General features: G+C 35.5%; 1 protein-coding gene across 2 annotated transcripts in view; it reads right to left on the reverse strand.

Moving 5' to 3' along the window:
• Positions 1-2,373: 2,373 nt before the first annotated feature.
• Positions 2,374-25,495, reverse strand: part of LOC121411042 — a 78,414-nt gene continuing 55,292 nt past the window's right edge. For both annotated transcript variants that reach the window (XM_041603516.1, XM_041603515.1), the window contains 8 exons: positions 19,594-20,520; positions 18,493-18,557; positions 17,504-17,556; positions 15,557-15,637; positions 12,439-12,587; positions 6,385-6,868; positions 4,003-4,143; positions 2,374-3,142 (listed from right to left, as the gene is read on the reverse strand). In XM_041603516.1, the coding sequence (XP_041459450.1) occupies positions 2,902-3,142; positions 4,003-4,143; positions 6,385-6,868; positions 12,439-12,587; positions 15,557-15,637; positions 17,504-17,556; positions 18,493-18,557; positions 19,594-20,520 (2,141 nt within the window). In that variant the 3' untranslated portion in view covers positions 2,374-2,901. The remainder of the gene's footprint in view (positions 3,143-4,002; positions 4,144-6,384; positions 6,869-12,438; positions 12,588-15,556; positions 15,638-17,503; positions 17,557-18,492; positions 18,558-19,593; positions 20,521-25,495) is intronic.

Consider the following 25,495-nt stretch of genomic DNA (forward strand, 5'->3'; position numbering starts at 1 on the left):
TTTGGTTGATAACTTTTTTCTTGCTGAAGCAAAAAATGCCAAGGCTGGGAATAGAACTCATATTCCTCAGATCAAAAGACGAGAGTCATATCCACTAGACAACAACGCCCCCATGATAGATTTAGAGATTAGCATCAGGGTAGCATCACGATAGGTTTCGATATTTTACCAAGATACACATCCATATCAAATTTTGAAGTATCCTTTGAGAATAAAGAATTTGATGTGGTTGCAATCGTTGCATTCTGCTAGCAGTAACAAGTAGTTAAAACTAGAATTGCAATGTTATCAGAACGATGTGCATGCATTGACGCATGTGATTGAATAGGGGACAAGAAAGACAACACACAGAGAGGGAGCTCTAGAGGATGATTTATAGACACTAACTTCCTTGACAATTCATACGTGAAGTAAGATTTTTGCGTTAAACCGATTTCTGCCATAGACGTTATAACCTGTCGTATTTGGTATTAATGGACAGGAAAATTAAATTCAGTGACATTGCTGCCACCTTTATTTGTGCGCAAGCAACGAACTGGAAGTAAATGGGATAAAACGGTTCAGGTATACTTCATTCCTGATATCGTCTCCAAAGTTGGAAGATTTTCGCTTCAACAAAGAAGTTGTTCTGACACCCTGGTTCTGACATTGTTGTGCTTTTATTGAGATTGACATTTTAAGGGTACAGGTTTCATTTTGACCTTGCATGATGCAATGAGGGTCAATCGAAGATAAACACTTTCAAAACATTAGAGGGCACTATCTCTAAAAGTAATGGTCACTGATGCACAAAAGAAAATTGAAATATAAGGGATGATACAAGTTCTATAAATGAGTATAAGCACACCCTGAAAATATGAGATCAAAATGACGATAACAAGATAGTTAGGGCCATTTTACGATTTTCCATTTCAATAAATATGATTTTTTTTTAAGGTAGACTAATTTGGATTTGAATTTAGGGCATGAAGATGACATTTTAAAAGACAGGTTGTACGTCACAGATGAAAGAAAAAAAAAATTAAGAAAACAATTTTCTATTTGGTGTTGTTTCATTCAAAGCAAGGCAAAGCAAAAAAAAATATAAGAAATCATGTTCATGACTCAAATATTCTTTTGCTAATAAATAAAATAATTTATTTTCAACCTGAAAAAGGATTAAAACAGAATACATACTTTATATATATACAGCCTCTTTTCCTACCAGATAAACCCTAAATGTTTGAATCTCCCAATTTTGAAAAATATGATATTTACATTAAAATTTGTTCAAGCAAACATCAAAGGCTTGTTATATTGGACGGATTGCACTCATTCTAAATAGCCCATCATAGCCCAAGAAATGTATCTATAAATCTAAAAAAACAAAATCAAACCTATATCAATGACATTTTATAGGCCATCATTCACACACATGAACTGTACATTATATAAAACACACACTCGAAAAGAAAATACAAGATTATTTCTTCATAATACTACAGACAAAACCAAAGACAAACAAGTTTGTCTAATTCAAGGGGGCCTAAAAAATGCTTTTATGACAAATGTTGGCAGTCTCGTTTACCTTATTCAATTCAATACAGCAGAAGACTAGACGCATTTGTCCCATTTACCAATCAAATATTACAACTTAATATTCCACAAGGCTACCAGGAGCCAACTGAAGATGTCCTGTTAACTACCCTCAAAGTCATTTCATTAGCCTTTAAACTTTTAATGCCCCTTTTAATTTTCCCCATTTGTGCTATAAAAGTGGCCTTGCCCTCAGAATATTAAACGGCAATTTGATAAAATTTTCATCTGAAAACATGTACATGTATACACTTATTAAGTATACTTAAAGGTCAAGTCCACCTCAGAAAAATGTTGATTTACATCAATAGAGAAAAATCAGACAAGCACAATGCTGAAAATTTCATCAAAATCGGATGTAAAATAAGAAAGTTATGACATTTCAAAGTTTCGCTTGTTTTCAACAAAATAGTTATATGACCTAGCCAGTTACATCCAAATGAGAGTCGATGACTTAACTCACTCAGTATTTCTTTTGTTTTTTATTGTTTGAATTATACAATATTTCAATTTTTATGAATTTGATGATTAGGACCTCATTCATTGCCTGAAGCACAAAATGATAAAATAATGGAATTCCACATGTTCAGGGAGGAATGAAACTTCATTTCACATGACAATGACGAGAAAACAAAAATATTTCATATAATAAAATACAAAAGAAATAGTGAGTGAGTGATGTCATCAACTCTCTCATTTGGATGTAACTGGCTCGTTCATATAACTATTTTGTTGACGGAAAATAAGCGAAATTTTAAAATGCCATAACTTTCTTATTTTACATCCAATTTTGATGAAATTTTCAGTGTTATGCTTGTTGAATTTTTCTCTTTTTATTCAAACCAAGTTTTTGTAGGGCTGGACTTGTCTTTTAACCGATACAGTCTTTAAGTTTCAAGGAATACAAACACAAAGGAATATAAAGGGATGATTTAGAAAAGAACCCGAAAACCAACAAAAAGTCACCAAGGAAGGTTCCTTATAAATAGAGCTATTTGGTCTTCATAAATTAAAACAAAAATTATGAAATTAGCTTATCTGAAAGAGTGATTCTAACTTCATTCTATCCAAACTTGAATTTGAAAAGTCAAATTAGATACAATAGTTTTTTTACGGCTGCTGGAAGCTTCACTGAGATCGAAAAGTGTGCAACTTATAGCAACTTAGTGGCTTTCTCATATTCTAAAAGCTAAAGAATGTACTCTTTGCAATACAATCACAATCATGGAGAATCCGATTGAAGTCTATTGTTATATCATCAGAAGAGGCACTGTATTTCAGCTGCTTCAGAAACAAGGACACACACAAACAAACATCCAGTAGCTTTCACATCATTGTTGGGCTTGAGCCAGGATTGGATGGCAACGGATTGACATAGGATGGATTCAAAGAATTCTTTCGTTGTGGTGGAGGAGGAGACCCATTTATTTCATCTTCAGGGGGAGGAGCAACCCGCTGCCATCGCTTGTGCATCTTTGGAAACCGCTTGGCTAGTAGCTGTTCTTCAAGGGTTGAGGGTACTAATACTCCCAGTTCGGTGCCCGGTTGGTGGACCAGCACATATCGCCTGAAGAGGTTGAAAGAAAAAGGAAGGTATATCACAATTATGTACATTAGTATTGATAATAATCAGATAATAAGTGCCTAACAATAAAAAAATACCATTTAGGTGCTTTTAATGTACACACATGTACAGTATATAAATTATGAATGATACTTTTACATGGTTTCAACCACCTCCTCTGGGAGACATAATTGTTCACTGTGTGCTAATTTGTATGGTTAACAAGTTCCTTTACATTATTTCCAATATCTGAACACTTCGAAAGTAAATGTTACATAGCAAACGTGTAGTGTTTTATGAGCTTTCTTATCATTTATAAATTTATTGGATTACAAATGTAAGAAAGTATAGTAAATAACTACATTTAAAAAAAACTCAAGTTCTTTTTCTCTTCATTCTTTTGTCAGCAGCATGAATATGTTTTATTCATACCACAATCATGAAAATCTGACATTCCCATACTATAGTGAAAAGGAGCACAGAGCACAAAATATGAAATTCAGAGCAATAAATCACGTCATTTTTTGTTCTTGTATCAAAATTACTGTAAATAAGGCATAGCCAAGCAAGACATGCTTCCCCTATGGTTTGGGAATTGCGTGGTTCTGTAAATTTGATATTGGTGATGCTGCTGCTGCCAATGAAAAAGCTGCACCTATAGTTATGCTCTGCTAAGAAGGTGAGACAAAACATGTCTCAATATTACAATGTCAATCAAAATGAAATCCAGTTTTAGATGATGTAGTAAAAAAAAATCATTTATATTATATCAAATTGGTTTGGTATACTGAAGTTATCAACAAGGTTTATGGAACTTTAGAAATAGATTTCATGAAACAAAAATTATGGGACGGTAAACTGACCTTGGTTTGCTTGGGATGGATTTTGCAGATTGTTTCTTTTTAACTACAAGATGGTTACTGGAGGAATCACGAGTAACTACATCATCAGGAACCTCATCTCTGCTTTTGGTTGACTTTGACTTAGAACTGTTGAAGCGAAACCTTTTGAAGATACAAATTGTACCACATTACCGTGCAAAACAATTACAAGGATTAATCTATTGCATCTGATTCCAACAAAACAGGCAAATCATATTTGTTTTCAAGCATCACTGAAATCTTACAACATAAGATATACGATTTCATTAAGAACCTTGAAATGTACACAAATAAAGAAGTACTTCAGAATAAAGAAGAGAACACATAATTGTCTCATTCAAACCTAAAATTAACACTGATATTGCACAAAGTTCACAAAGTTCATGGATTGTGCTGACTGCCATTTGTTTCATCAGTCAACCTGAATGGGAAAGGGCAAGTCCAAGAATTCGCGCGCGTTACGTATGGGACATTTCAGAGGCTTTAATGACCTGAAAAATAGTGTTAAATGACTTTGATTAGATTGAATACCCTCATGATGGTAGACATCTAGGAGAATAATCATGCAAAAATGGTGACATTTGACCTCGACCTTTTAGAGGGAAAAGATGGGCCGTTACGTATGGGACGCAGAAAAAAGACAATTTTTGAAACATTTTTTCAAGTAGAGAATTCTCTGAAAGTATTTCATTTGATAACTTGTAACTTACTGTGATAAAAGTCACAATACCTTAGTATATCTAAGGCAAGTTTCATGTCATAAGCGAAATCCCTCTAATTAAACAAGTTGATGACATGTTACGTATGGGACAGTTACATATTTTTGTCCCCATAGAGAACGTACACAATTTTCCCCATAATTCCAAAAATTGAAATAATTTAGAATATGGAAATAACAAAAGAGTTTCAGTCTTTTAAAATATTCTATTGAGACATATTTGATATGACGGAAGAGGAAATTAGCCATTTCAACATTTTTTTTCTTTTTTTTTCATGGTTTCATGAATTTCCTATTTCTATTGTTTTTATTTTTTCATATTTTCCATTTTCACAATTTTTTTCCTTCAATTGCTTTCATTAATCAGTATTCATAACAAATCAGTCTTTAAGAACTAAAGAAAAGGTAAATAATCACTTTTTAGAGCACTCTTGAAATTTGTTTTTCTCCATTCACTTTGTACACAAATCTCACCTTTGACATTGTGTGTAAATGTCCCATACGTAACAATTTTTTAATTAACTGTTAATTAAAAGGTGAACTCTCTATTTTTGAAAATTTTGGGGGTATAACATTTTCATACTTTATAAATTAGAATTTCCCAGAGATGCAACAATACAAGTATTGTATTATGAGAAATAACTTTAAAAAACATCCTCAAAATGTTACGTATGGGACATTCCATCCTTGGAAACGACCTAATTTGCATAATTGATTAGATGACACCACTTTTTTCCCCCAAAGTAATAAGATGTTAGGGGGTCAATGTCCCACCTATGACTAAATCTCACAAGTTTTCTTTTCATTTTCTATGAGTTTTTATAATTGTCCCATACGTAAAGCCCATTTTACCAATTATGCAAATTAGGTGCCCCAAATTAGCATAAATATGCATATTATCAAATTTTTCTTAATGAAATTTAAAAATTCAACATTTGGGCTTTCTTACCCCACCAAAAATAACTTCTTAATACTAAATAGGTTCATTATTGCGGATTGAAATAATCGCTAGAGGGTATTCATTTGTCTCGCAATCTACTATGGTCAACAAGGAAATTCGTGATCTCTCTCGCAAAAAGTGTTCACAGGCTTTCTAGGAAATTCGTGATCACTCTCGCAAAAAGCTAAGCTAAAACTGTAAGCTAGTGAACACTTTTTGCGAGAGTGATCACGAATTTCCTAGAAAGCCTGTGAACACTTTTTGCGAGAGTGATCACGAATTTCCTTGTTGACCATAGTAGATTGCGAGACAAATGAATACCCTCTAGCGATAACTTCTTAAATTAAAGATTAATTTTTGTCTTCTAGGGTGACCTTTTCTTGGACTTGCCCGAAAACTTAATTGGAATCTGATCCCACTGGATAGATCCTGGTTTACTGTCTGTTCCAACCCTGGCTAATTTATTAAGATATGATTTTATGAACGAACTTAACTTGTGCTTAAGATATTAGAACAATACAAATTTATCAGAAGATTCATTCCAAATTTCACAACAGACATCGACTGTCTACATAGACACAATTTTCCCATCCTCATTACAAAAACTGGTTTAGTTACATTTCCTAGGCAGTTCTGCATAAGGCAAAGTCAGTAGACACATTCAAAGCTGAGTATGTATTTTGGTGTTACATAGATTTTAACTGACCTGTATGGTTTTTCAGCAGCAAGGTCTGATCTTGTTTTGCTTTGCTCATGCTTTTGATCATTCTGCTCGCAGGTAATTTGGCTACGTTCTTGGTGACAATTGTAAAAGAGAGAGTGTTGTTCCCCTTTACCCAAAGAGCTTTGACGACCACCAGGGCTCGACGATCTCTGATTCCATCCTGCCCTATCAAGTCCAGTGGGACTGCCCGATAATGTCCTGTCGATTCTTGTATGGTTTATCCTTTGATCAGTGCAGCAGCTATAGGAATCAAACGCTTGCTGATGTTGGGTGGATGCAGACCCTAGTCTTCCACCCGATAGCTGCTGAGTCGTATTTCTGCTGAAAGATGCCTGCTTCCGTTGATCAAGTGCTGAATGTGTGTCACGTGATTGAGATGATAGGCGCCTTGCTGGATTTGCTGGTGCACTCTTTGCCCTCATGCTCCTCTTTGAACTCACACTTGTATCAGATTGTAAAAGATTTTCTGGAACAGAAAAAAAACAGCGGAGTATAGACGTGCAGAAATCTTTTTTTAAACTGCACTCTTCATCGCAAAATGCAAGAGTGAATAGATGGCAAAATCAGAAGTCCTGAGCTATGATTGGCAGTCAGAATATCAGAATATACAAAAAAAGGCCAATGGGGAATTGCAGGAATCTCGTGATGATAGCAAATTGAATGCAAGTCCCCAAATCAAGTATAAGTCTCCTGATAAAATGCATATCTGCAGTTGACCATACTTACATAGACAATTTGAAATACCGGTAATGTCACCCAACTATGTGACAAAGAAATTTTAATAAGAATCTCGCTCACATCATAAAGCCAAGTTTGAAATTGATCGCTCAATCTGTTATCCAGTTAACAAAGAAAGATATTTTGGGGCATACAATGGCCATTTGAACATCATGACCAAAATCTTATCTGGGCTCCACTACACACAACCCAGCAATTGATTGCTTAGGTAGATTTTTAGGAGTGTTCATGCATTGCAATCAATGAAATCAATTGTTCAAATTTGCCAGACAATCAATCACTCTGTAAATAAACAAAATGGGAGTACAGTTTCAAAAATAAAAAATTTGAAAATAAGCTTTCCTGAAAGAGTAAGAAGATGGAAGAGACAGACAGCCCAAACAAGTGGAATGCCTCTGGCCGTCTCACCTGCATCACCCGGTTCAATATAGCAGCAGTGCTGACTTTGAAAACTACTCTAACTCGCACAAGATGTTCAGTGATACATGGTTACTCTTATATCCACTTTTTATGAACTAGACCAATAAACTTACAGAGATATGATGGTTATTCAACAAAAAAACCCAATTCGGCCTAAGTTCATTGACCCTAACTGACCTTTGACCTCAATCATGAGACCTGAAACTTGCACAAAATGTTCAGTGATGCTTGATTACTATTATGTCCAAGTTTCATGAATCAGATCCATAAACTTTCAAAGTTATGATGACATATCAAAAACTTAACCTCAGGTTAAGATTTTGATGTTGATTCCTCCAACATGGTCTAAGTTCATTGACCCTAAATGACCTTTGACCTTGGTCATGTGACATAAAAATAATGTAGGATGTTCAGTAATACTTGATTAACCTTATGGCCAAGTTTCATGAACTAGGTCCATATACTTTCTAAGTTATGATGTCATTTCAAAAACTTAACCTCAGGTTAAGATTTGATGTTGACGCTGCCGCCGCCGTCGGAAAAGCAGCGCCTATAGTCTCACTCTGCTATGCAGGTGAGACAAAAAACTTGATGCCTGTAGGGCAGAGGCATAAAAATATGCTGTGGTAATTAGGCCTAGTGCTAATAAGGTTTTCTTACAAAATATCTCCTTGTAAATACACATTTGTAACTGAAAGGAATTGTGCAACATTCTAAGTGCAGCTTCATTGCAATATTAAGGAGAAGCATATTGTTAGATAAGTCTAAAGCTTATCACTTATTTGTAGGTTATCTTATAAAGACTAATTGAATTCACAGGGGAGGCTCCTTTTATATCCTTAATCTCAAGTCAAAAGCCTGGCTAAGCTCTTGCACATTAGAAAGGGTCTTGTCATTTGCTTATATTTTAAGTCTTGAAATGCAGGATGCTTTATCAAAGAGATAATGGGTCAATAAATGCTTGCATTACAGATGCAAATAGCTCGATTCAATTTACAAAGTGCACAGAGCTCATGAATGTTTAGTGAATTTTTGCAAATCGTTTGTTGGTGTTGCTTTTCATTCATAACTAGTTTCAACATTTAAAACCAGCTCCCTCGAACAATCTGCAATGCATCCTTGTGCACACTGGCTGCCTTAAATGTGAATGATTGATGTTGACAATTTTTACATAAAATTTGCGTCCTATGCAAGTATAAAGCCCTGTGAAAACTGCAATTAAAAGTGACATTGATTACACATTCACATGGACGGTCATTGTCATTTCTTCTTTCTTTTCATACTGTATATACATCAAAACACATGTAGCTGATTATTCAATCCGAAAGAGCTTTTCATTAAAATAACATTTTAAGAGACTTTCTTTCTATTAAAGTAAAATTGACTTGAGATGTATCTATTTGGGATAGATTTTGATATGCAACCATGTACAGTGTAGGAGCATGATGACTCACAATTTCATGTATATTGTAAAGACTCAAAAGATACCTGAAATAGAGAAATTTATCCTCTCTAAGTACTTGCAATATAATGCAATTTAAAAGATGGGAAACACTCTTATGAACGTTCATCCAAAGATAACAATGAAAATATCGATACATACAGAGATAATATTCAGTTTCTACTCTCGCCCTTCTGAAAAGTACACAGAGGATTTAATCCCAAAATTAAAATACTACATATTTATGAGCTGAATTGCAAATTTCTCATTCTCATAAAAAGATTATGTATATTAAAGAGACATGTCTTCACTTGAATTTTTTTGCTTAAATGTGAGATATACTGAGGCACTGTCAATACTGGCCTAAATGTATGCAAGGAAATTTGGTATTTGTCATCTTTTAATCCTGATTCCCTCAATCTCTGCAGCGGGCAAACAAAATCTAAAAAATTTCATATAGTGCTATATAGCTAGAAATGATCAATTCTGAAGCATTATTATTGCCCCGGCTTTAGTATGAGCTGCCTTCCAGCGCTCAGTGCATTCAAAGAATTAATCCTGCAGGGTACAACGTCACTAGGGTTGAGTACAGTACAATGTGAAGTACATGTATGTGCAAGGAAAATAAAATAAATCCATCAAATCTTAAAACCTCTCTCTCTCACACTATACACACACATAAAACAGTAACAAAAACAAATTCTACAAAAGAGGTACAAAACAAGGTCATTTATTTATAGATCAAAGATCTGTAAAAGTATCTTTTTCCATTTTGATAAGACTTAATTTAAACAAGTGGAATGCCTTTGGACGTCTCACCTGCATCACGCGGTTCAATATAGCAGCAGTGCTGACTTTGAATACTACTCTAACTCGTACAAGATGTTCAGTGATACATGGTTACTCTTATGTCCACTTTTTATGAACTAGACCAATAAACTTACAGAGATATGATGGTTATTCAACAAAAAAACCCAACATGGCCAAAGTTCATTGACCTTACATGACCTTTGACCTTGATCATGTGACCTGAAACTCGAACAGGATGTTCAGTGATACTTGATTACTCTTATATACAAGTTTCATGAATCAGATCCATAAACTTTCAAAGTTATGATGGTAATTCAACAGATACACCCAATTCGGCCAAAGTTCAATGACCTTTGTCCTTGGTCATGTGACCTGAAACGCGCAAAGGATGTTCAGTGATACTTGATTACTCTAATATCCAAGTTTAATGAACTAGACCAATAAACTTTCAAAGTTATGATGGTAATTCAACAGATACCCCCGATTCGGCCAAAGTTCATTGACCCTAAATGACCTTTGACCTTAATCATGAGACCTGAAACTTGCACAAAATTTTCAGTGATGCTTGATTACTATTGTGTCCAAGTTTCATGAATCAGATCCACAAACTTTCAGTTATGATGGGAATTCAACAGATATCCCCAATTCGGCCAAAGTTCATTGACCCTAAATGACCTTTGACCTTGGTCATGTGACGTGAAACTCATGTAGGATGTTCAGTGATACTTGATTAACCTAATGTCCAAGTTTCATGGACTAGGTCCATATATTTTCTAAGTTATGATGACATTTCAAAAACTTAACCTCAGGTTAAGATTTCGATGTTGATTCCTCCAACATGGTCTAAGTTCATTGACCCTAAATGACCTTTGACCTTGGTCATGTGACATGAAACTCTAATAGGATGTTCAGTAATACTTGATTAACCTTATGGCCAAGTTTTATTAACTAGGTCCATATACTTTCTAAGTTATGACGTCATTTCAAAAACTTAACCTCAGGTTAAGATTTGATGTTGACGCCGCCGGCGCCGCCGCCGTCATGTAGGATGTTCAGTGATACTTGATTAACCTAATGTCCAAGTTTCATGGACTAGGTCCATATATTTTCTGAGTTATGATGACATTTCAAAAACTTAACCTCAGGTTAAGATTTCGATGTTGATTCCTCCAACATGGTCTAAGTTCATTGACCCTAAATGACCTTTGACCTTGGTCATGTGACATGAAACTCTAATAGGATGTTCAGTAATACTTGATTAACCTTATGGCCAAGTTTTATTAACTAGGTCCATATACTTTCTAAGTTATGACGTCATTTCAAAAACTTAACCTCAGGTTAAGATTTGATGTTGACGCCGCCGCCGCCGTCGGAAAAGCGGCGCCTATAGTCTCACTTTGCTTCGCAGGTGAGACTTAAAAGTAATTTGTGTAAATATTATATTAACAATAGAAATATAATGTATAGATAATAAAATACTATGTCCATTTACCCAACATGACCTTTAACCATGATCATGTGACCACAGACATGTGCAAAACAAGACAATTACACTTTATGTCTATGTTTCATGAACTACATGTACATGTGTAGATCCATAAACTTTTATTAAGTATGATGCCAATTCAACAAATTTCCCCAACACGGCCTAGGTTCATTGACCCTATTATAAAATGGCCTTTGATTTTGGTCATGTGACCTGAAGCAAGCACAAGATATTCAGGAATACATGGTTACTCTTATGTCCTAAGTTTCCATGAACTAGTTTTATAAACTTTTGAAGTTATGACAATTCCACAAATACCCCCAACATTATCACAGTTTGTTGACCCTAAGTAACCTTTGACCTTAGTCATGTGACCTGAAAATCGCACAGAATGTTCGGGAATACATAATCGCTCTTATGTCTAAGTTTCATTAACTAGATCCATTATATTTCAAAGTTATGATGACGATTCCACAAATACCCCCAACATGGTTAAAGTCCATTGACCCTAAGTTACCTTTGACCTTGGTCATGTGACCTGAAAATTGCACAGAATGTATAGGGATACACAATTGCTCTTATGTCTAAGTTTCATTAACTAGATCCATTATATTTCAAAGTTATGATGACGATTCCACAAATACCCCCAACATGGTTAAAGTCCATTGACCCTAAGTTACCTTTGACCTTGGTCATGTGACCTGAAAATTGCACAGAATGTATAGGGAAACACAATTGCTCTTATGTCTAAGTTTCATTGACTAGATCCATAATATTTCAAAGTTATGATGACGATTCCACAAATACCCCCAACATGGTCAAAGTCCGTTGACCCTAAGTGACTTTTGACCTTGGTCATGTGACCTGAAACTCAAGCAGGATCTTCAGTAATACTTAAGTAATACTTGATTACCCTTATATCCAAGTTTCATGATCTAGGTCCATATACTTTCTAAGTTATGATGAAATTTCAAAAACTTAAACTTGGTTAAGATTTTAATGTTGACTCCGCCGCCATCGGAAAAGCGGCGCCTACAGTCTTGCTCTGCTAGGCAGGCGAGACAAAAATATAACAAAACTAGCACATTGATACATGTCCTTATCATCATTTTGATTAGTCTTTGAAAATGATGAAACTTACCACTTTGATGGTTTGGAGAGAGATTGGAAGAACAATGACGGTGACCTAGAAGTGCCTTTCGTCTCTGACGTTGTCTAAGCTCCAGGAGCTGACGTCTATCAGCAGCGCTCTTTGCTCTTTGATCTTTTTGCATCTTTAAGAATTGATGTCTATGTATGAAAATATACAAGATATTAAGAACAGACAAGAACAAAGGGTTCTTTCAAAGGGTAATGTCACCTTCAGTCATTATTTCATGTCATGGGAGAGAGAGAGAGGGGGGGGGGAGGGAGGACATGAAATATAACGTATATTACTACTGGTATTCCAACAATCATATCTTTAAACAGTGCACTGACTATTTATATAATATTGACTTGCCTTAAGGGGAACATCAAATATATTACCAGCAATAGAATCGATGCAAACAGTGGCCCACACTGCACTTGCGGTGCACTGGTGTGGGTAGGCCGAGGTGCAGCAACTCAGCGGGTGCCAGGAGTTTGGGTAAGCGAAGCAAATCTAATACCAACAAGCTGAAAATCTAATACCAACAAGCACTTATCCAATGTAGGTTATGATATATAAACCTTACCCTCAGTAACCACTGTGTAGTGAAATAACCCCGGAGGGGCCACTTACATTGACGAGTGGATACCATGCGCGACCAAAAAAACACGTAAAAAGGATGTCTTTTTCACGATAGGGCACGTTACGTACGTAACGTGATAAGGGTGTCAAAAACACAAAAATAATGAAAAAAGGGTATCTATTTCGCTAGGAAAATAACGTGTTTAGGGTCGAATTTGCGGGGATGATAAAACAAAATTCAAATGTTTTATAAAGGATGTCCTTTTTGCCCCAACACTTCGTGTTTAGAGTCCGATTTGCGCGAGGTGTAGAAGATGGGGTCGTACTATAAACCAAATAAGGTAAAGCCGACGACCGAAGGACCCGTAACAATAAAACATTCCTGTACTTGTTCAGGGGTTCATATCAGGGAATATTTGCCAAGAGTATATCGTTTTGTTTCCAATACTTGTTAAGGGTAGGATTTCGCACGCCAATACTTGTTAAGGGGTGCATTTTCAGAATATGGAAATTACGTGTTTAGGGTGCTTTTCGAGACCCCATGGTCGCGCATGGTATCCACTTGTGAATGGAAGTGCCCCCCCCGGGGAAATAACATGAACAAGATTGTCAATGTTCGGCTTATTTTCTCTTGATGATAGACTGGATAAATGCTTGATTTTTTGACACATCAGTTTTCAATACAGTAGGCCTAGATCTAAATTGATCATAAAAATATGCCTTGGCCAAAAACTACATTGAATTCTTGAAATTGATTTTTTCTAATTGAACAGAGAGTCTGTGGAGATGAAGATCTGCATCAATCTCACTTTCCACCAATAGAGGGCCTCATAAAAATATGCTCAAGATTAAAGTTTTTGAGCGCTCTTGTGAATAAGAAAAATTATTCCTAAGTCTATATAAATGAGAACAAATCACACCTGAATGAAACTGGGTGTTTGTTTTTTTTTGTCACAAAAGTAATATTTTAAAAGCTTTTTTTATTCTAAAAGTTTATAAATGATATTAATTAACATAAAGTTACGTGTAGGTCATCCTCTGGTGTGGTAATGAGGGTAAGTTTGCTTTAAACAGTGTAGGGAAATGCTACTTTTACATGCTGAAAATGCAGAGTCCCTACCGTTGGAGGGGGAAACCCGCTCAGCGCCCTCATAGCTATGATACTGATTTTTTATCATCAAAGGTTGGCAGGTATAAATTATATTGGTGACATAAATAGAGAAAACAGAATTAAAATTGATGAAGAAATGACATAGAAGCATTTTTTGCGATTTAAGAATATATTTTGTATAAATTAGCATCAATAATTTATCTAGTCAAAATTTTTAGAACCTTGCTGAACCTAATGTTGCTCTCAGATGGAACAAAAAAAATCAAATCAGTCAACAGATAAATAAGCATTTGTTGTGAGTTTTGAAATATATGCATAAATTCGCATATTTAATGAGTTTCAAAATTCTGTGTTGAAATAGTATATCCCCACCTAGAGCTTTCACAAAAAGCAAACAAAATTGGAAATCAACAAATGAAGGAGAAAAGCATTTTGTTGTGATTTGTGAATAAATTTTTCATGAATTAGAATAAATAAATTTCTAGAATTAGATGTTACAAAAAAGATTGTTCATGCATGCATCCCTAACAACTTGGATTACTGTAATAGTCTACTGATGTGCTCCCTGACTCTCAAATATTGAAATTGCAGAGGGTTCAAAACACTTGTGCAAGGCCTATTTGTGGGTGTACACATATCATGGTAATACAAGTACTCCAAAACTTACATTGCATGATTACTAATACGCTAGAGAATATTATTTGAAATCTTACTAGTTGTATACAAACCACTTCCTGGTCAAACTCCTGGCTACATCACAGAATGGTTATATTAGAAAACCCAGTCAACATGGTCGCGAATAATTACACAGCTCAACGGATTCCTTGCTTTGACAGATCCCATGTTTTAAACTAAAGTGACAGTGGGCGATCTGGTATTTGCTTGTGTAGCACCAAAATTTAGGAATAGCTTAGCACTGTCAGCGTTGTGGCCCAGTAGATGAGCCTTCTGACTTTGAAACAGAGGGTCGTGGGTTCGAATCCCAGCCATGGCGTAATTTCTTTCAGCAAGAAATTTATCCACATTGTGCTGCACTCGACCCAGGTGAGGTGAATGGGTACCTGGCAGGATTAATTCCTTGAATGCACTGAGCGCTGAAAGGCAGCTCGAGCTAAAGCCGGGGTAATAATAATAATAACAATGCGCCTTGGAATAGAATATTTCTAGATAGATGGCGCTATATAAACGCCTATTATTATCATTATTACCGGTATTACTTGAAGTCAGGAAAGAACCATCCGTAAACAACTACAGAAGTTACAGACATCTATCTCATTAATAACAAGCATATTAGAAGTCTTACACAGCGTATTAGAACATACATGTATGCGAGGTGAATCGTTTCTGCCCTCTATAAATCTATCTTTTTATTACTTCAGTTGTTGACAGGGTTTGCCTCAAAGACAAGAATGAAATCAAATAGTTGGTTTGACTTACCGCTGGATCATTCTGTCTGTCCAATTCTTATCCAGTTGAAGACCATCATTTTTCAAATAGCCACTGAGATCAGTGGGGGTGCTGTTTGAAATAAAGATTCAAACAAAAGTTTCACTTTACCATTACAAGACTTTTTATGCAATACCCTACTGTTGATATACTAAACAATATAATACAATCATGTATGGTTATGAGATTTATTGCCTATTCGGAGTTCAAAGAGTTCATTGACTTCATTTCAAAGTAAACTAGAAAAATTAACTTGGATTAAAAACCATGTCACTTGGTAACGAGACTACTGCCTGCAATCTTACGAAACCATAAGATCATGAAGTAACCTTGTACATGAAACAGCCTGGGATTAAATACCTTTATTCACTTCATGATTTACCTGATTATTGTGTCGAGAATAGGATCAGTAATTATTGAGAAGGGAAGCGTAGTGAGGAAACTTTGGAGAAAGTATAATTCAGTTCAAAATCACAAAGTATTTAATTATCAATATTCAGCTACAGTTCGAAGTACACGAAGATTCAGAGTATATCAGGAGACGATGAATATGAAATAATTTAGAAGTATCAGATTGAGATTCGAAGTGAAGTTAAATTAAAACTGGATGGACGTCTAAGTCTTGAAGTCAGTCAGTCAGGATCAGTGTCGGTCTAGTATTCTTCCATATTCTATATCCTATCTCTAATAATCAAAAAGTCTTATTTATATAATTAGTTTTGAAGGTGTAACTATTTAAGGTGGGAGTGATCTAAACTTGATCTGATTGGTCTACAATTAACTGTCTATCAAACTTTCTCTGGTATAAGGGGTGTGGTGATGCTTTGTGCAAGTGACTGGGGCTGGAAGTGTGAGTCATACTTCTTCCATGAAGCAAGCTGACGTCACTGAGGGTTGGTCTTTAATGGTCAAGGCTTAGCAGTTAAATGGTATTGGGGGTTTGGGATTCTTAGATGACATGGGGGGAGTTTACAAACAAGTGAGGGTGAATGACTGAAAGGATAACAGGAAGTTAAATACATACTACATAACAATTGTGTAAATTTTGTTGTTTCCGTATGCACTACATAATGCCTCAATATTTGTCAAGTCCATTAGAGCAATTTTGTAATTCCTAGCTATGTCAATGTAAGCAATTTTTATAATTTCTTACAATTAAAAGCTAGATGAGGAACTATTTCAATGTATATTTTGTACATCATTGACTAATGATTTAAAACAAACTGAGTTTAATCCAACCTGAAACTCTACATGTAAGGAGACCTGTTAAAAAAAAGGTACAACATTAATCTTACTTTTACTTAACAAGTGGAACACCTCTGGCAGTCTCGCCTGCATTGCACAATTTGATATAGTAGCAATGCTGCCTTTGAAAACAGCTAATGAATAATTATTCACAGAACAAAACACTAACATGATAAAATATTCCATTGACCCAAAATGACCTTTGACCATGATCCTGTGACCTCAGACATGTGCAAAACAATAATTCATAATTGATTACCCTTATGTCAATGTTTCATGAGCTAGGTCCATAAGCTTTCTAAGTTATGATGCCAATTCAACACATACTCCCAACACGGCCAGAGTTCATTGACCTTTAAACGACCTTCGATCTTGACCATGTTCCTGAAACGCGCACAGAGTATTCAGGGATACATTGCTGCTCTTATGTCCGAGTTTCATGAACTAGATCCATAAACTTACATGGACAATTCCACAAATACCCCCTCCACATTACCAAAGTTTGTTGACTCTACATGATTAGATACATCATTAGATACAAAGCAATGAGATATCTTTGATGATGCTTGCCTCAGAAATACCACATATTCACCATTAAACTTTAGCCATTTTAGCAACTAAAACTCCATCCATGCTATATCAAGAACGTACATTAAACACCAAGAATGTAAGTGGCAAAAAGGGTTCACCCACCTGACAACGTCCAAGTGTTTTTTAAACTGCTCTTCTGTCATGCTTCCGAAATCCTATAAAAAAATATGAAAAAACAAGTTTTTGTGAGTCTTCTTTATTTTACAACATGAGATATGACCCATGAAAGAAATGAGAATAGCATCATATTGCTATTTCTAATGACCTTTTATTAAAACTGAAGTAAATCAGTATGGTCTGCTAATGATCATGAAGGTGATGACTTTGTCTTCTCTCGTATGTCTGACGGAAATGAAATGATTGAACATGCAACTTGGATGAATGTGCCTTAATAAGCACATGATTTTAACGTCCGGTTCCACTGCACTTACGGATGCAAAACTTTTTAAAAATCTTGCCATCCGTTGGAAAATGCTATGCATCTGTTGTACTCATTCCGTTAATGTTTCATACGCTCTATACATCGAGCGTCTGTCCACTGTGACTTCATCTGCGCAAAAAGTTTTGAGCTGGAAATTTTTTTTAGAACAGATGGACTTTGTGCCATGTATGATGTTAATCAGCAACATATACGAGCAACAAACGTCCCACTCGCATAAACATCCGCTGTATCCTCTGGGCTCTCTCGCAACCCACATACACTGCAGCTGAACAACAAAAAAAGGGAGGAAAGATAGGGTACAGGGAACGTTATACATCACAAGTAGCATGGAAATAGAAAGTATGTAAGTTTACGCATCTCATATATAAAGAATCCCAAAACCCCGGCAACCCCTCCGGAGCTGCCATCCACTTCCAGCAGCTAGCCTTCCAATGAACATCCGTTTGAAATCCCTGCTACATACTACCCATGCACGTCCTTTCTTTTCCGTTAATTTTTTCACAAATTTTTCGCTAATTTTATTCATTTCTAGAGCGTATGAAAATGGATGGAGCCACTCCCGAAAATTTGCTTGTCTGCTGTGTCCTGTAAGAGTATGTTTTGTGTCCATTGGTCAGTGAGAACAGGCCTTCAAGCCTTGGAAACATACCTCATTTTGAAAGGTCACATGGGGGTCAGCTCCAGCTGTCTGAGGTCTTTGCTCTTCTCTCATTCCTGTTCATAAGCAAAAGAATTATTCATATTTGATGCAGCTTATAATAAACATGGAAAACAAATTTTGTTTTTGTCTCAATACAAACAAGTGGAAAGCCTCTGGCAGTCTTGCCTTCATTACGAGATTCAATATAGCAGCAGTGATGCCTTTGAAAACAGCTAATGAATAATTATTCACAGAAAAACAACTAATATGATAATAAAATATGTCCATTAACCAAAAATGACCTTTGACCATGATCATGTGACCTCAGACATGTGCAAAAGAATCATTCATAATTGATTAACCTTATGTCAATGTTTTATGAGCTAGGTCCATAAGCTTTCTAGGTTATGATGCCACTTCAACACATACTCCCAACATGGCCAGGTCATTGACCTTTAAATGACCTCTGATCTTGGCCATAATCCTGAAACGTGCACAGGGTATTCAGGGATACATTACTGCCATTATGTCCAAGTTTCATGAAGGTCCATAAACTTTTAAAGTTATGACAATTCCACAAATAACCCCAACATTACCAAAGTTTGCTGACCCTAAATAACCTTTGACATTGGTCATGTGACCTAAAACTCGCACAGGATGTTCAGTGATACTTTATTACTCTCATGTCCAGGTTTTATGATTTAGATCTGTAAACTTTCAAAGTTATGATGGTAATTCAAAAAATACCCCCAACTTGGCCAAAGTTCATTGACCCTAAATGACCTTCGACCTTGGTCATATGACTTGAAACTTAGGCAAAATGTTCAATATTATTTGTTTACTCTTATAGCCAAGTTTCCTAAACTAGGTCCATACACTTTCTACGTTATGACATTTCAAAAACTTAAACTTAAGTTAAGATTTTGATATTGACTCCCCCAACAGTTCATTGACTCTAAATGGCCTTCGACCATTGGTCATGTGACCTAAAACTCAGGCAGGATCTTCAGTAATACTTGATTAACCTTATATCAAAGTTTCATGAAATATGTCCATATACTTTCTAAGTTATGCTGCCATTTCAAAAACTTTAAAAATATTCAAACTTACGTTCTGCTGTATTTGGTCTTGCCCTGCGCCCTTCAGGTGGTGCACTGAAAGGGATAGCTCTGTTGTAGTTGACAGGAGCCACATCAGTGATACTATCTACATCATCTACCACATTACCATGCTCCATAGCAAGCAGTCCTTGTTCTTCCTCATCCAGGAATCTGTCACTAAGAGGTGAAGTGGCAGCCAATGGGGAGAAGGGTAACCTCATGGGAGAGAAAGGAGAATCCATCTCAAACCTCGAAAGACCAGAGCACATACGAGATTCTGGAAGGCTTGATTGCCTTGTACTTGCCTTTGATATTATTGAGACAGAAAAGTTTGTATTTGGAGGGGTGGGGCTGTCATTGAAGTCATTGTCATCGAACACACTCTGTCTTGATTCAGGAATATCTGCAAGCTCATCTTCTGAGTTTGTTCTGTCAATAGAAGAAAGCATCGAAAAGGCATCATTATCTAATCCTGAAGGATGAAGCAGACCTGCTCTAACACCCTCTCCTGCTAGCCTTGGTGCAGCCGACTGGGCCCGCTGTGATGGAATATTAAACCTGACACGCCCTTCCTTAGCACTCATGCTCCTTCCAGAATTGATGGATTTCCTTCCAAGGGTTTCTTTCCCACTTTCATCTCCAACTTCACTCCCTACATCTTCCTCATCAATCCTATGATGTGCTTCTTCTGCTTTTGCTTCACATTGATCTTCCATGGGGACTCCGGCATCTTGTCCATCACCGTGTTGAGAAGAGCCTACATGGTCTTTGTCATGCATCTCATAGGTAACAGCCAACGGACTTCTCTGCTCATTTCTTTGAAGCTCATTATTCTCTGTGTCATCTGCCTGGGGTACTACAGAAATCTTGGCTTGTTCAGGACCATACTTCTGACTGATCTGAAGCTTATTTGCTGCTTTGAACATTGCCATGGCACCTATAATCAATGAAAATAATATGCATGTAAAATGAATGTTCAGCACATAAAGGGTAGGGGTAAACGGTGATCTGCCTTTCCCAAAAAATATCAATACATAGCCCGAGTACATAAATTAGCAAAAGTCCATGTGAATGCCAATTGGTTTTAGTACAAACTGTCCAAGAAAAACTCAGAACAACATGCACAGAAACTGAAAATTATATAATAAATATCAACATTTTCACAATAGCTAAAAGGAAATACTAAAGATATCATGATGTTTGAAGGTTTGCAAGGTCGTATAAAAAAATCATGGATGTGTTTTACGGTACACCATGTGTAAAGTCCTGAATAATAGAGGATAGAGGTAGAAGTGAAATGGACAGATGAGAAAGTGGAGGTTCTAAAGTAGAGTATGTTTGGAAAATGAGTGTAGCCCTAAAAAAGGACTGTATACACAGAATGAATGGAAAGTTTGAGTAGTAGGCAAGATAGGTGGCTTAAGTAGAAAACTGGTTGAGCTGGAGAGGTGAGAGGGGCTCGAGTCAACGAGAAGAGTTGTAGACAAGGAGACTCCTGGGTCCCATTTCATCCAGACTTGTTAGAGTAATAAATGCAGAATTTCAATAACAAATTTACCATCAGCCAATCAGACAGACGGATTTCATTAGCTTTTAATTGTTATTGCAAATTTGTTATAAAAAGTTTTATGAAACAGGTCCCTGAATACGGACAGCCAACCTGCTTTAAATGTCATGTGCAATTGGTGTTCTCAGTCTCAAATTTACATAACCACTATTCTCACTAATTTACATACCAGTAATACAATGTTCTTGCCTTATCCAACATATTTCAGTTAAATATAGGGAAGCTTCACATCTAATTTATTACATACACTAGTTATAATAAAAAACATGCAAAAAGTATCATTCCTAATCCATGGTAATTATTGTGCCCATGTGAAACCACTGTTTAGGAATCTTAAAATATTAGATATGATTTACATGCTTTTTTGTAGCTTGTTGTATGTTTTCTTATTCAAAGGGACTTAACCAGATACTTTAAGATAATAACTCTTACTAGTAACATAAATATATATTCAAAAAGAAACATCAAGACTTTCATCTCCCCAAATATATGGAAAGTATTTTAAGAACTTTTATTAGTTACAAAGGACCTGTCATCACGTACGATTCGCCAATAGAAAATAAAAACATTTTCATCTTTTAAATGTACATGAAAATTATAAATATCTTGTCCACTCTTCATCAGCATCTAAATACAATGGAGCCTATTTTTTGTGTGTTTGTTTTTATGTTTTTTATGTAGTTGCAGTAACTTACATTGGGGGATTATAACTTCCACAGGTCTTTGGTCATTGCCAATCCAATTACAGAATGCTTGAATGTATCCGTTTTATTTCAACTGACTAAAAGTGCAAGTGAAATGTATGAGAAATGTTTCGCAGGGCAAGTTTGATTTCGCCCTTCCCCCTTGATACAGCGTGAAAATGAGCATTTCTGCGCAAACAGATTTCTGCGAGCTTTACAAAAATGGACAGCGCTCACTCAAGTGTAACATTCTGACAAAACTTTTACTTTCATTGGATAGATGAGACCCAAACCCAAAATCATATGTGAAAAATTTACCCACATGTTGTATATTTTTTCATTCCCAGGGCTTTTTCAAAGTGTAAACTTTTTTTTATACGCACTGTATACAAATTATTCACTACACTGGAAGTTTCTAGTATTCACTATTCTGGAAGCTTCTAATTTGTCTTTAAAAAGAACATTTCTTTCTTTCAGGAGCAGTCAAATCTAGAAGACTCTTGAATGACCTCAGTGACATCAACAATGGAGGCAAAATAGGTAATCCTATTGACATTTCAAAACTTAACTTTCTGATTTCGATGTTGATTTCCCCAACATGCTCCAAGTTCATTGTTCCTAAATGACCTTTGACATTGGTCATGTGATCTGAATATCAGGCAGGATGTTAAGTAATTCTTGATTACCCTTATGTCCAAATTTCATGAACTAGGTCCATATACTTTGTAAGTTATGATGACATCTCAAAAACTTAACCTTCGCTTTCAATATTGATGCCACCGCCATCGGAAAAGTGGCGCCTATAGTCTCACTCTGCTTTGCAGGCAAGACGAAAATAACAGATATAGCAAATATATATGAAATGACCCATAATTTTTTCCAATATACAGAAAAACATATATATATATTTATAACATCAAAACCAATACAATGGCTATCCTGCATGCCCACACCTGAGGACCATGATACCCCACCACATCCCACGGACCCGCTAAATGTCTTCAGCCCACCAAATTACGGGTGTATACTTTAAGAAAGTTGGATATAAAAGTCTTTGCCGTATTTTTTCACATGGTTGCTTTGCATCATATGAAAGCTCTTCAAACATTTTCTTGTTTCCTGGAGCTATAATTCTATCAACCTTTACCTTCCCCAAAATAGGTTTCTTGTATGGCTTGTTATAACCGATAACTTCTTGATGCATTAAGCCATATCAATGCACTTTCTTGTGCTATAAGAGCTGTTATTTTTGTTTACAGAATTCTTAGCTATCCACAGGGCCCCAACATTTTTGCGGGTTGTTGAATTCGCGATAGGAAGATATACTAAACACTTCCATAGTACTTGCCATCATATATTATTACATAATCTATATGTCATGGGATTTCTGATAATTCATTTTGTTTAAAATTTTTGTATTCGAACTATTTAATTAATAAACGTCTTGGTTTTTTATTATTATCATTTTGTACATGTACTTCCCAACTTGAGTAGGCAGTTTTCTTAGCTAATTTGTAATTTGTGTTATGAAAATACTTTACACTGTACATTTCCTTCTTATATGTTAAACTGTTCAATGTTTTTGATGTATGCTACTTAATTGTTTTGTAAAGCGCTTAGAAACACCATGTATTAAGCGCTATATAAATACAATGTTATTATTATCATCTTTATTCTCTTTAATAGTTTCCTTATTTCAAGGTCATAACATCACAGCTATTGTTTATCATTTCATCCTGGCTCAATGCTCAGGTTGGCCTGCAAAGGTGAAGTTAGATAACAGATATTAGGTTACCACGCAGGGTATAGTGCTTGGAAGTGAAATATTATGGATCCTCCCAATACGAGGATTTTTTAAATTGGGTATACCTCTTCTTTTATTTGAGAAGCGGTCGTCTCTCAAACAAGGTTTGGCATAATGTATATATTGTGTTTTACTTGATTTATTTTGAAAACGTGGTTTAAGTGCACAAATTAAAAACTTTGTGAACAGAATCTTACACCTCTAAAACCTCTGGTCATGTGACTCATGAATGTTAACGAGTATGCAAACAGCTGCACATGTACCTGTATATGGAGTTAAGCAGATGATAAAATCGGAAATTATTTAGGCTCTGATTTCGTATGAGAAATTAAAAAAGTGAAATTCTAGCTAACCTTTGAATTATGAACAGTATTTTTTCAACCTAATTTTTTGTACTTAATATAAAGGTGAATATCTCGAGAAGTTTACTTCATATGTTTTCATTAGCTAAGCTTTGCTATTGGGGACATAGTCACAATATGAATTTTCCATAAACCAATTGAAAATTTAATAGGTTTCAATAGGAGTTTTTTCCTGGGCAGCACATTTTCCTGTATAATTCCTAGAACCATAGTAATACATGTCAACCTCTACCTCTAAAAATAGATTTCTTGTTACAATTGGTTATGTCACAGCAACGCATTCTCCTGTATATTTCTGGGAACTGTAATACACATCAATCTCTACAGCCACAAAAATACATTTTTAAGGGCTTGTTACAACTGTTATTGCTGTGAAGTATAATGTCAAACCAATGCATTTTCCTGTGTACTTCCTAGAACTGTAGTTGTTTTTTGAATATGAAACTAAATTGGGCTTCTTACGCCAGATACTAAAATAAGCATACTTTTTAAGTCTTCGGGTGTATACTTTAAGAAAGTTGGATATAAAAGTCTTTGCCGTATTTTTTCACATGGTTGCTTTGCATCATATAAAAGCTCTTCAAACATTTTCTTGTTTCCTGGAGCTATAATTCTATCAACCTTTACCTTCCCCAAAATAGGTTTCTTGTATGGCTTGTTATAACCGATAACTTCTTGATGCATTAAGCCATATCAACGCACTTTCTTGTGCTATAAGAGCTGTTATTTTTGTTTACAGAATTCTTAGCTAACCACGGGGTCCCAACATTTTTGCGGGTTGTTGAATTCGCGATAGGAAGATATACTAAACACTTCCATAGTACTTGCCATCATATATTATTACATAATCTATATGTCATGGGATTTCTGATAATTCATTTTGTTTGAAATTTTTGTATTCGAACTATTTAATTAATAAACGTCTTGGTTTTTTATAATTATCATTTTGTACATGTACTTCCCAACTTGAGTAGGCAGTTTTCTTAGCTAATTTGTAATTTTTGTTATGAAAATACTTTACACTGTACATTTCCTTCTTATATGTTAAACTGTTCAATGTTATTGATGTATGCTACTTAATTGTTTTGTAAAGTGCTTAGAAACACCATGTATTAAGCGCTATATAAATACAATGTTATTATTATCATCTTTATTCTCTTTAATAGTTTCCTTATTTCAAGGTCATAACATCACAGCTATTGTTTATCATTTCATCCTGGCTCAATGCTCAGGTTGGCCTGCAAAGGTGAAGTTAGATAACAGATATTAGGTTACCACGCAGGGTATAGTGCTTGGAAGTGAAATATTATGGATCCTCCCAATACGAGGATTTTTTAAATTGGGTATACCTCCTCTTTTATTTGAGAAGCGGTCGTCTCTCAAACAAGGTTTGACGTAATGTATATAATTGTGTTTTACTCGATTTATTTTGAAAACGTGGTTTAAGTGCAAAAATTAAAAACTATGTGAACAGAATCTTACACCTTTAAAACCTC

The sequence above is a fragment of the Lytechinus variegatus genome, chromosome 3 (assembly GCF_018143015.1).
Source record: "Lytechinus variegatus isolate NC3 chromosome 3, Lvar_3.0, whole genome shotgun sequence".
Lineage (NCBI taxonomy): Eukaryota > Metazoa > Echinodermata > Echinoidea > Temnopleuroida > Toxopneustidae > Lytechinus > Lytechinus variegatus.